The sequence below is a fragment of the Tenrec ecaudatus genome, chromosome 5 (genome assembly GCF_050624435.1).
Source record: "Tenrec ecaudatus isolate mTenEca1 chromosome 5, mTenEca1.hap1, whole genome shotgun sequence".
In the NCBI taxonomy this organism is placed as follows: Eukaryota; Metazoa; Chordata; class Mammalia; order Afrosoricida; family Tenrecidae; genus Tenrec; species Tenrec ecaudatus.
This window is the reverse complement of record NC_134534.1, coordinates 153,566,526-153,579,661: the sequence shown is the minus strand read 5'-3', so window position 1 is coordinate 153,579,661 and position 13,136 is coordinate 153,566,526. Positions and strand designations below refer to the sequence as shown.

Genomic DNA, 13,136 nt, shown 5'->3' with positions numbered 1-13,136 from the left:
CGATCATCTTTCTCCTAAGGGGCGGGGCGTGGGTTTGAACTGCTGATACTGCCGTTAACAGCCCAGTGCCTCATCCACTGTACTACCAGGGCTCCTTCTGAAGATGCGAGTGGAGTGTATGAATTTCAATGCAAGCACAGCATTTGAAGTTGACACTTGGACTTCTTTTGCTGTGTCATCCCTGTGTTTTCAAGCATAGAAGTTGATGGGAGGTTTGAGAGCCGTCAATCTTTAGCTAGAACAATATTTCCAAAAATTAGGACAGTCGTGCCTCGATTTCAGGGAGCCAACCTGCATCTGAAAGGAGCATTTCTTTTTCAGATGCAGGTCATTACATGTCACCTTGGTGGCATAATGCACAAGTTGGGCTGCTAACGGCAGGTCAGCAGTTCAAAGCCATCAGCCACTCAGTGGGCGAGAGATAAAGCTCTCTACTCCCCATAAAGAGTGTCTGCAAAACACAGGGGGGGCTGGGGATAGGTGGGGGTAGTTCTGCCCTATCCTATACAGACTCTATGAATTAAAATCGACTCGATGGCAGTGAGTTTGTTTGTTTATTTGTTTGTTGTGGGGGAGGCTGTTATGACAAGGTCCCTGCATAGTGCAAATCATTTGTGGTTTCATTCACAAACTCTTCCCATGTTGTCTGTATGGTTTGGGCACATATGAGTTGCTGACTTAACTTCATGTTGCTATGAATCACACGACGCTCCAATGACTGTTTCTTAAATCAAAGCTCCAGGGGGAAAGTTTAAGTGTGCCCTGCAAACTGTATTTTCTAGACGACATGCACCTTTGTTGGGCCAAGTGATAGTAAGCCTTACTACTACTATTAACTACTTCTGTTAGCAAAGGATCACGTGTAGTAAGGTGTTAAATAAAAATAGTGTTGATTAAACCCTCTGCAACCCCTTTTATGGAATCTTGGGAGTGTAGTGGTTATGCATCGCCTGCAATCCGCAAGCAAGGTCAGCAGTTCGAAACCACTAGGGGCTCGAAGGGAGAACAACGGGCTTTCAACTCCTGTTAGCAGTTATAGTCTTGGAAACCCCAGGGGCACTTCGCCCCTGTCCTATGGTGTCCCTGTGAATCAGCAGCGACTCGATGCCGTTCGTTTGGGATTGGGTTTGAAGGAGAAGCAGGACGAATGCAGTGCAGTGGATTCCTTGCTATGGCTCTTTAGCCGTAGTCCCACTAAGTGACTCTGTGGGACCATTGCAAATAGGGTGGGTAGGACTCCAACCTGGAGATTGGTTGACTCTGCCATCCCCCTGGACTTCAAAGGAGCCATCTCAGAGGCAAGGGCAAGGGATCTTGGAAGGATTCAGAAAACAGAGTCTAGAACACAAATGTGTCCTTGGGACTCTGGAGAGCCCTAGACTGCGCTTCTTCAATTTGATGTAGAAGGCAGAGGGCTGGGATCCTGGAGAGCTGGTGGGATGAGGGGTGTGGTGGAGACGTGGAGGAGCAAAGGCACACAAGCAAGAACACGAGGCCGCCGAGCAGGCAGCTTCCCAGCCGATGGAGCCAGTAAAGCTGAGGCTCTCTTCTGGAGTGGCGTGCATCCAGTGTTTAGTCAGGCAGGTAGCCTGGCTGACCCACTGAAGGGAGAGCTGAGCACCTTCTCCCTGAGGGGGCGCTCCAGTGGCGTGCACTTTGAGAACTTTGTAACACTTGCCCAAGCAGGCAGAGACCAAGGGCCTTGGGGCCGAGAGGACTGGAAAGAGGTGTCTGTGACGTGGTTGTGGAGAGGTGCTCCTGCCTGGAAAACTGTATCCTGAACATTTCTGATCCTGAATTGTGCCCTATGGCAGAGTGGTTTACGTGTTGGGCTGTTAACTTCAAGGTCAGCAGTTCTAAACCACCAGGTGCTCCTTGGGAGAAAGATGAGGCTTTCTACTCCCATAAAGAATTACAGACTCGGAAATCCACAGAAGTTCGACCCTGACCTATAGGGTTGCAATGAGTCAGAATGGACTCCATGACAGTGGGGTGCTTTTTTGTTTACTTCCGTAATAAACCCCATATTCATTGACTGTGAGTTCTATGTGGCCATGGCCGTGGATGATCAAACCCGGCAGAGACGTAGAAAGTGCTGAGGGAGTGTCAGAATAAAGTCAAGAAGGCTAGAGGACGGAGGCACGGACGAGGTTCGCCTCACGGGAAGCAGCCTGAGCTTATGATGAGTTTATCTTCCTCCCCCCTTGGGTAGTCAGAGGATGTCCGATGTGCCCTCACACCATTCCCACGTGGCTTACTGGACAAGCTACAAGGAGCTGTGAGCACTGGAAGGACGGTGTTCAGGTGGCCAGGTTGACCTAGTGTTGGCCCAGTTCACCAGAGGCTGTGTAGCCTGCTGGTGTAATTTTCCAGACTCTGCAAGTCGGCCTCTTTATCTAGTGGCTGCCAATTGTTCGTGTTCCTCTACACTGTTGGGCCCCCACGGGGCACGATGCATGTGTTTTCATCGATAGAATTGCAGTATGGGTTTTAAAATAGGACAATGACCATCTTTGGCAGCGGACTCATCTAAAAGATTCAAGTGGGGTAACCCCTAATTTGGAAAGCCGTGAGTCTGTGAGTCAGTACCGGCAGGAGCTAATCCCTCCTGCTGTCTGTCTGAGTTGAAAGGAGGCAGAACTAAACATCCATTTGCTTCTTTTCCAGGGAGGGACGATCATCGGCAGTGCCCGGTGCCAGTCGTTTCGTACCCGGGAAGGTCGCTTGCAAGCTGCCTGCAACTTGATTCACCTGGGAATTACCAATCTGTGTGTGATTGGTGGGGACGGAAGCTTAACAGGGGCCAATATCTTCCGGAAGGAATGGAGTGGTCTGCTGGAGGAGCTGGCACAAAATGGTAGAGCTCTGCATTTCTGGTTCACTTCCAATACATTCGCTGTCTCTTGGCCTTTTATTCCCCTTGCCTCAATTCCCATATTGTGTGTGTTTTATTCATAGCAGACGTATGGATGGTGGTCATGGTGGGGGTCGGGGTCAGGGTCATGACGGTGGCTGTGGCTATCACTGCAGATCTTACAGTAACACTAGCTTTAACAAAACAGACAGTAACACACGTTGAACCTTCCCGCGTGTCAGCCTCTCTGCTAACATTTTGTTACAAAAGATCTGATGTCATCCTCACAGCAACGGACGGGGGTGACTTTTTGGCTCATCCCCATTTTACAGATGAGGAATGAGAAGCCTTGGCTGAAGCCACACCGCTTTCTGGGTTGAGCCAGGCTCCACACAAGCGGTTCCACTTGGAGTCTGCACGTCAGTGTTCACACCGTGTAACTCCAGCTGCTCCCGGGTCTCTTTAAAACCAGGCTATTGCAAGGTTGTCTGATGCTGCACTGTCTGCCCTCTGCCGCCTTTGAAACTTAGAGCAGGGGTCCTCAACCTTTTCAAACTGGGGGCCAGTTCACTGTCCCTCCGACCCATTGGAGGGCCGGACTATAGTTTAAAAAAAAAAAACAATGAACAAATTCCTACGCACACTGCACATACCTTATTTTGAAGTAAAACAAACAAACGGGACAAAAACACCTAGCGGGCTGGATAAATGTCCTCGGCGGGCCGCATGTGGCCCGCGGGCCGCAGTTTGAGGACGCCTGCTATAGAGCATAGATTCTCAAACTTATTTGACCTCCTTCTTGCCCCCTTAAAAAGAAATTACTCAGCACCGTGTGGCAGTTGAGGACTCTTGAACAACAGCCATAACCCAGGATGGAGGCCAGCATCCCCTGGATCGGGCCCACTTTGGGAAATACTGCTAAATAGAAGAGGATTTATACAAACCCAGTGGTTTTAAACCTTTTAAAGCCATTGTTAGACAATTTACATTTCATGTCAGATATGGCCCGTTGCCTTTGCTTCTTTGTCTGAGCAGATTTATGAGCAACTGAAATTTGGAATAAAACTGTTATCCCCAAATTTAAGGAAAGACATGGGGAACTGAGAATGGCCATTAAATTGTAAGCAGCAAAGGCTTAATGGTACTCCCTTGTCCGTCTTGTTCTGGCCTAATATGGTTCCGTTGATTCCCCGGAAGTGGACTCGTCATCCGAGGCTCACGGAACACTCATCATCAGGCCTGAGGCTCCCGCTGTCTCTGACTGGACCCCTAGAATAGTCTGATTTGATTGACATAGACCTGCCCTGTTTGGGTCTCTTTCATCCCACTGCTAAGTAGACACTGACTGTCTAGCTCCTCCCCATGGTGTTCTAAGAAAATCTTCAAAAATCCTGGGTTTCACTCTGGACGACCAGAGCCTTGTTGGAAGTTTTATTTCTCGTGAACAAATGTCTCATTCATTCTTAAGGAGCTGAGAACTTAACTGTTAGAAAGACCATCTCCCGCCCCAGCTCCTGCAACACAAATGCCCAGCACACCAGGGTTTGTGAGCTACAGCCCATACGACCGGTCTGTATGTCAACATACTCATCTACAACTACAGACTGCGAGGGGACCGACACATCTGGCATTCCGATTCCAAAACCCCCAGAGCCACCAGCTACACTGCTGATGCCCTACAGCAGAAAGGGCTGGACCTACGTCCAGGCTCCCAACCCTGACTAAAGTTCTGGGAGATCAGCAAGATTATTGGTGGCATGTGGCAAGATCTCACTGACGAAGAAAAATAAGAACATTTAAGTGAGTGTGAAGCAGGAAAGATCGAGTACAATGAATCTTCGAAGGCCTACCATAACTCCCCGGCGTACCTGGTGTACTTCAATGTGCAAAGCCATGCAGGTTCCGCTTTAGAGGAGGGAGGTCCACAGAGGTGGTCTCGCCTGGAGAAAAGAGAAGTATTGAGGACTAGAAGCACGGTCGTTTGTGACATGCATGTTTCACAAAAACTAGCATAGCAGGGCCGGCCCCAATCCCAACTACATGGACAGCCACCCCCTCCCCACAGAAGAATTCACTTCAGAGGACAGCACTGAAGCTACAGCTGAGGGAGAGGGATGTGTCTGATCAAAACACACGGGAGCAAATGAAGGGAGAGGACGAGAGAGTGGAGCGCATCCTGGCCCACCAAGCCGTGAAAACGATATTCCCACTCAGAGCAGCCAAAGCACAGAGAGGGTCATATGGCCGGTCCTACTACGAGACACAATGTCCTTCACTGGCCCATAGTGCTACAGGGGACAACACTGGAGACACAGTACGGGAATTGTGCCCAATCTGACCCCTCCACACTAAGGTGAAACACTAAGGGCGTGCAACAGAACAGCAAGGAGAGCAGAGCAATGAAGTCCCCAGGGAATACCAAAAATATACTTTGGGGCCAGGACATGTCACCCCATCAGACTTGACCAGAAAAGACTCCTAAAGGTCAACAAACAGACACTATTAACAGGTTTTTCTCTCTTTTTTTGTCATGTGATTTTTTTTGGTTGTTGTTATTGTTTTCTTTTGTTGCTTTGTTTTGCTCTGTTTGCTTTTTGTGCATATTATTATCTCTGCATGTCTATCTAGATGAGATAGGTGGGATAAATAATCTGGGGGAGAAAACAAGGGGACCAGTGATTCCGGGGGGACATGGGAGAGGAGGAGGCAGGGGAAGGGAAGTGGGTGTTAACAAGGCCAGGGACAAGGGAATAACAAATGATCCAAAATTGATGATGAGGAGGCCTGGTAGGACTGGATCAAGGGCAATGTAACCAGGAGGAATTACTGAAACCCAAATGAAGGCTGAATATGATAGTGGGACAAGAGGCAAGTAAAAGGAAATAGAGGAAAAAAACTAGGAGGCAAAGAACATTTATAGAGGTCTAAATACATGCATGTACATATGTAAATGTATTTATGTATGAGTATGGGGAAATAGATACATGTGTATATATTTATAGGTTTAGTATTAAGGTCGCAGATGGACATTGGGCCTCTACTCAAGTACTCCCTCAGTGCAAGAATACTTTGTTCTATTAAGCTGGCATTCCAAACACAATCACTGAAGACAAAGCAGGTTCATAAGCAGATGTGGTGAAGAAAGTTGATGGTACCTGGCTATCAAAAGACATAGCATCTGGGGTCTTAAAGACTTGAAAGGTAAACAAGCGGCCATCTAGCTGAGAAGCAACAAGGCCCACATGGAAGAAGCACACCAGCCTGTGTGATCACAAGCTGTCAACGGGATCAGGTATCAGGCACCAAAGAACACAAAATCATACCATTATGAATGAGGGGAGTGCCGAGTGGGGACCCAAAGCCCATCTGTAGGCAACTGGACATCCCCTTACAGAAGGGTCATGGGGAAGAGACGAGCTAGTCAGGGTGCAGTACAGCACTGATGGAATATACAACTTCCCTCTAGTTCTTTAATGCCCCCCGCCCCTCCCCCCACAATCATGATCCCAATTCTACCTTACGAATCCGGCTAGACCAGAGGATGTACACTGGTACAGATAGGAACTGGAAACACAGGGAATCCAGGACAGATAAACGCCTAAGGACCAATAATGAGAGTAGCGATACCAGGAGGGTGAGGGGAAGGAGTGGTAGAAAGGGGGAAATTATTACAAGGATCTACATATAACCTGTTCCCTGGGGGGTGGACAACAGAAAAGTGGGTGAAGGGAGACACTGGACAGTGTAAGACATGAAAAAATAATAATAACTTATAAATTATCAAGGGCTCATGAGGGAAGAAGGGGAGGGGAGGGGAGGGAGGAAAAAATGAGCTGACGCCAAGGGCTCAAGTGAAAAGCACATGTTTTGAGAATGATGATGGCAACAAATGTGCTTGACACGTGGATGAATGGATGGATTTTGATAAAAGTTGTACAAGGCCCCAATAAAATAATTTTTAATTGAATAGTCTTACTGAATAGTGGTATATCTATGTGTATAGGTTTATTTAAAGGTCCAAATGTAATTTAAAAAAACAAAAGAATGGGAAAATGGAAATAAAATAAGATTACATTGTCTTTTTAAACATTTAATTCTAGAATTTAGTGCATCCCTATCCAGAGACGTGACATTCTCTGAAGCCACTGCCAGATAAAATTCAGACCATATCCCAGATTGAACCTGTGAATCCCTCTCTGGCTTCCTTCTCTCCCTCCCCACTCACTCCTTCCTTACTAGAATCAAGCATTCTTGTCCAAGCATCAAATCGCATCCTCGTATTTTCTAATAATTACTTTCACCTGCCTGTCTTACTTCTCTAAATATACAGCATGATAGCGTCATGTAATTCTGAGAACATAAACTCACAAATAGGAAAAACAATTTCAATGCAAGGATTTCCTCTCCATCGCTCATTTTCTCCACACCCTCATGGGACGCCCGTGGAGTTAGTGCCCCTTGGCAGTTTGCAAAGCCCGTCGTTCAATTTTGTTTCTGCTCGTCCACGCAGGTCAGATTGATGAGGATGCTGTGCAGAAGTACTGGTACCTCAACATTGTGGGCATGGTCGGCTCCATCGACAACGACTTCTGTGGGACAGACATGACGATTGGCACCGACTCGGCCCTGCACAGGATTATTGAAGTCGTTGATGCTATCATGACCACGGCGCAGAGGTGAGGCACGTAGGACAGCACACCTGAGGCAGGTGTGCACAAAGCCTAAGTCAGTACCGGCTCTACGACTTCAGAAACTTTAGAACGTGCAAAGACGAATAGTTGTAGTCCGTGTGAGAAACCATTGCCAGCATATCTTTCTGAGGTTACTTTTTAGTTTTAAAGTGTGGGGGTTTTGCTTGTTTGTTTTTTCATGATAAAAGTGTAAGACCTATTTATTGTGGTAAACTTTTTAGAACAAAATCATTACCTGACGGCCTGCCTGGAGTTAATAAGAAGGAGTAAACTAGATGGGGGCCCAGTAATTAAATGCCCAGTAATTAAATGCTGACTCAAAACCTGGGGATCCAAACCGTCCAGCTGGTATATATGGCTAAGAGATGTGGCAACTGCCCCTGGAAAGATTGTCGATCTATCTCTATCTTTATCTTTCCCTTCCAGCAAGCTGGTTCTGATTCTTAGCAAGCCTAAAGCCAGGGCAGAACTGTAACTCTTGATGGGAGTAGGAAGCCCCATCCTTCTCCTGCCGGTCAAGACCACAGTCTTGGAAACCCTAGGGAGCAGTTCCCCTCTGTCAGGATCAGCTCAAGGGTGCTGCCAAGGGCACCTACCGGAACATGTTGAAGCATCTCCTTATTGCTCTGTTTCTAACCTGTACAGTTTTTCTAAAGTACATAGATCAATCCGATTTTATCCAGATTTCATTCTTTATAAAGCCATTACTCCGGGAACGCGGAGGAGAACTCTACCCCCGAAGGCTTGCAGTAGATGCTTTTTCAGAAGTAAACCAGCAGACCTTTCTGCCAAGCCATCTCTGAGTGGACTGGACTCTCTAACCTCCCGGTTTCCAGCCAAGTACATCAGCCACTCGGCCCAGTCCAGGGACTCCTAGGTGGTCTTCCATAGTTTATAAAGCTCATTTTAAATAGGAAGGAGAGCAGTATCTCCCACTGTATGGATGAGGAACTTGAGAGTTGGAAAGTACCCAGATTGCATCACCTTTTGATTCGTATGGGGTTGATCTTCCACTTCATTGAACCCACCCAGCCCCACACGTGCATACCATGTGCTCTTCTAGCATACCATTGCAAACCCTGGACTCTCTCAAGTGAACTAGCGTTTCCCGTCCCACGGAAAGCACAGCAGCTGAACACGACTGAGCAGACTTCCTGTCTGCCATACTCTCGTGTTGGCTGTTGCTTATACTCGGCTCGTTATTGTTAACGTGAGGAGTCACTGACTCTGCCCAGTGTAGCTACTGTCTCCAAGAGACCATGTAAGTATTCATTATGTCCCGTGTACAAGCAAATACCTGCTAGAAAAAGTAGAGCTAGAAAAGCCTTCCCCTGCGGAGGCCCCTTGACCAGAGAGGAAACCACTGTGGAAACAGTTGCTTCTGTGGAAAATGGATCATTGTGGAAGGCAGCTTCGCTCCCTGCCTTAGCTCTGGAATCGTGCTGCTGTTGAACTTGGCAGCCGACGTGTTTCTCTGTGCTCAAAAAGCTGGTCATGGAGTTACTCAAGTCCGTGTCGCTTTGTGTGTTTTCCAGCCACCAGCGGACCTTCGTTCTTGAGGTCATGGGGAGACACTGTGGGTACGTATCCGCCGACACACTTCAGAGTCAAAATGATGTTGGCCATCTTCCCCTGCTGAGCCCCCGCCTCTTCCAGCTTGTGCGTGTTCTCACAGAGAGTGTACGGAGGAGCCACTGTTGTGGGGCAGAAGCCCATGCGACTCTTTGCTGGAATCGGTTGTTGAACTTTTAATAGGAACCCCTTAAGAAGATGGCCCCTCGATTTATTGATGTTTCATGTTACTTCCAAATAGCTATTTAGCCCTGGTTAGTGCTTTGGCCTGCGGTGCGGACTGGGTGTTTCTTCCTGAAGCTCCTCCAGAAGACGACTGGGAAGCAAAGATCTGCGTTAAGCTATCCGAGGTAATTCGTGTTGTATTTCTGTCTGTTCAAAGTTTTCTGGTTGGATTGCCTTACTCATGCTTTCCATTGGCTTAAACATTTTCTTTTCTCCAGTTTGGAAGGTTTTAAACAGGTGAAGACTTTCTAATTGGAAAATTAATTCCAGCTTGTTTCATATAATCTTTATATATGGGCTAGACGGTTCATGAGTTTGTCTAATGTTATAAAATATAATGCATAGTAGAAACCATCAAAGCCGTGTGTGTGTGTGTAATCATGTATTTATAGTCTTAGCTACAAATCTTGGATTTTGGACTTTAAAACTGTGGTGCTAGAAATGACCAGGAAAAACGAAATGATGGTGTTTACCCCTTTAAATGTTGGTAGCCTTGGGGTTGATGATTTGTACAAGCTTGTATGTGAAAGATTGGCAGTTCGAATCCAGGCAGAAGTTCATAGGAACTGATGATTTGCTCCCAAAACCCAACAGGGCAGTTCTACTTGCTAACCTGGGTCACTGTGAGTAGAACATTGGCTTGACCTCACCTAACAGCAATATATGAAAATATTTATATCTGCAAGATGATTATCATTCTATTTGTGTTGACCACTAATGTAACACTGCAAGAAGCTTCAAAAACTTATCATACTAGATAAATTGGCTTGGAATCAAGGCCCCAGAGCATCTACAAAAGAGTGTGATTTGGGGAGGTGCCCCTTCATGATGGCCCACTGATGGCACTGGGAGAAATCCCCCTCCAACAATCAGAAGAAAAATAGCAAGGAAGGGGGCAGAAACAAGAAACAAAAAACCAGGCACAAGCAAGCTTGGAGACCAACTCGATATCGATAAGTAACCCGAGCCTTCAGTGCACCAGGGATGATGGGTGGGGCCAGAAGAGAAGAGGAGGTGGGAAATGCGCCCGTGAGACACAGAGCCCTTCCTCCTGGGCCCACCCTGCCAAACTCACCATAGGCATGCCCACAAACACCCCAACCCCAGACCACCTGCGCGGCCTGCTTGCCCCTGGCTAGCCATGTACCATGGACTCAGATGACCTCGTGATGACTTCGCTTCCTGCACATCCTGGTCCCTCTAGGCCCGAGCTGGACTGCACCCCGCACCTCCTAGCCTTTGGGGGACTGCTTCATCTCCCAGCATTGCATTCAGTCCGCCCCAGGGAGTCCAGCTCCTCTTCTCGGATGGCTCCCGGCCTTGCCCCTTCCCTTGCTGGCTAATCCCACTGGACCCCTTCTCCTGGAAGGCTCCTCGCCTGGAGCCAGTCTTCTGGCTTGACCTGTTTGCCTCCCAGATAGCCTACACCCACCCACCCCTCTGCCCCAGGCTGTCCAGGAAGGTAGCTCCACCTCCCAAGGAGTGTTCTGCTCTCTTCGCCCCAGGCCATCTCTCTTCACCCTTCTCCCTTAGCCTCTTCTCCTTCCAGACAATGCAGGCCACCCTACAAGACCTCTTTACCTCCATAATGCATTCCACTTCCTCTGCCCTCCAGGGTACTCCGTGCCTGCCTCCAGGCCCGCATCCTGCCAAAGAGCCACTAGGTGGGCCCACTCGGACTTTAGGCGCTGCCTGCAATTGCTCAACTGGTCCTCACCCCCGTGCACTGCCAGCCCACTCTGAACCCACCCCGCACACAGCAGCACGTCTTTCTTTCGCCCACACCGGTTTCAACGGTGCCAGGCAGGCGGAGATCCCCATCAGACAGCAGTGGCTTTCCTTCTGCTCCCGCCTTTAGGAAAAATACATCCTAACCGCTTTTTAATGAGGAAGACTCTTCCTTTCGTTCTTTGAAAAATTATTTTGCTATTTTTACCTTTTTTAATGGGTGCCTTGTCCTTTTTCTCTTTCTTTGATTTCTTTTTTCTCCTTTCTTTCCCCTCTCCCCTCTTCTGTCTCCTTTCTTTCTGTCGTGTTCCAGCGTTTCTGTTATTCCTCTCCTGCACTGAGTCGACTACTGGCTGCCACTCCTAACAGCTAAAGTTCCGGGGGTCCTCAAACTACAGCCCGCGGGCCACATGCGGCCCGCCAAGGACATTTATCCGGCCTGCCGGGTGTTTTGGGCCCATTTGTTTTTTTACTTCAAAATAAGATATGTGTGTGTGCATAGGAATTTGTTCATAATTTTTTAAAAACTATAGTCTGGCCCTCCAATGGGTCTGAGGGACAGTGAACTGGCCCCCTGTTTTAAAAAGTCTGAGGACTCCTGAGTTAAACCAATGTGTTGAAGAAACCGCAAAGAATATCAGTGCACACCTACTGTGTTAGTCTGGGTTGACTAGAGAAACAAATTCTTAGATACTCATGTGTGTAAGAAACAGCTTTATAGCAAAGAGCAATTGTATATCAAGAAAACATCCCTGCCCAGTCCTGATCAAGTCGATAAGTCTGATGTTATCCCATAAGCCCAATATCAGTCGATAAGTTCCTCTTCAGACACCCACAACACATGCAATGACTCTGAATACAGGAAGATCACAGGTCAGTGGGCGGAAAGTCTTGTGGATCTAGTGGTAGGGGAAGCATCTGAGCACTGGTGTGGGTCTCCACATGGCTCCTCCAGCCCCAGGGCTCTGGCTCCATCAGCACTGCTCCAACAGGCTTGTCAACAGGAATGTGTTACAGGGAGAGTGTGTCCCACCCCCAGGGAGGACGACAGGAGTTCCCAGAATCCTTAGGAGAAGGCCACACCCACACAGAGGCCTCATTGGCTATGGCTTGATTGACAGGATAGACTCCACCCCTTTGCAAGTTGACAGGAGATTATGTAACCTGCCACACCTACACAAAACCAAAACAATGACAGTCTGGCCACTTTAGGCACTTCTGCCTGAACACCTTTGTTCGGATAATCCCCATTTCCCTTTTTGGTGTCCTGTCTGCCTACTGCCCATGTCTCTCTGTCTTTCTACTGTCCACTGGAAAAGTCTGATTTCATTGCGCTCACTCCCATCCTATGAATCACTGTCAAGCACCAAATAAGCCCAGCCTTTACCCCAAAGGGTTGATTAGAATATTTCTTTTTAATCTGTTGGTTGTGGTATATGTAAGCAGACAGTTCTCCACAGACTTTTTCCAGCTCTGTCCAGTGAGCCTTGCACCGTTCCTCCATTCTTCCCTTGCTGCTCATCCCATCTCCTTACCTAAAAGGTTTTTGTTTGCTTCCCTTTCCTGTTATTTGGAAACACTACTTGTGAAGTTGAGGTCCCTGAGTGCACAGGCCACTGCAAATCTAAAGACTGGAGGTTTGAACCTTCCCTACAGGACTTGGAAAGAGGAGATGTGGTCTTTTTCTGTAAAGACTCCAAACCCAAGCCAAGCTCACTGCTATCGAGTCCATCTTTACTCACAGAGATCCTCCAGGACAGGGTAGAACTACCCCCTATGAGTTTCTGAGACTGTAACTCTTTATGGGAGTAGAAAGCCTCATCTTTCTCCCTTGGAGCTTGCTGGTGGTTTCAAACTGCTGACCTTGAGGATCACAGCCCAACGTGTAACCACTATGCCACCAGGGCTGCCAAGAAAACCCTACAGAGCAGTTCTACTCTGCACATGGACATAAGGTCGCCAGGGGACAAAGTCTTCCCAATGGCAAGTAACAACACTTGTGGTGCTTAATGAAGCTTTCTGTTCGGAAAGATGCTAATTCACTTTGGGACACGTGACTATGGCTT

General features: G+C 47.8%; 1 protein-coding gene across 1 annotated transcript in view; it reads left to right on the top strand.

Moving 5' to 3' along the window:
* Positions 1–13,136, top strand: part of PFKP (phosphofructokinase, platelet) — an 89,554-nt gene that overhangs the window by 40,344 nt on the left and 36,074 nt on the right. Inside the window, exons 4-7 of the mRNA XM_075550132.1 lie at positions 2,668–2,857; positions 7,365–7,530; positions 9,081–9,125; positions 9,359–9,467. Of these exons, the coding sequence (XP_075406247.1) occupies positions 2,668–2,857; positions 7,365–7,530; positions 9,081–9,125; positions 9,359–9,467 (510 nt within the window). The remainder of the gene's footprint in view (positions 1–2,667; positions 2,858–7,364; positions 7,531–9,080; positions 9,126–9,358; positions 9,468–13,136) is intronic.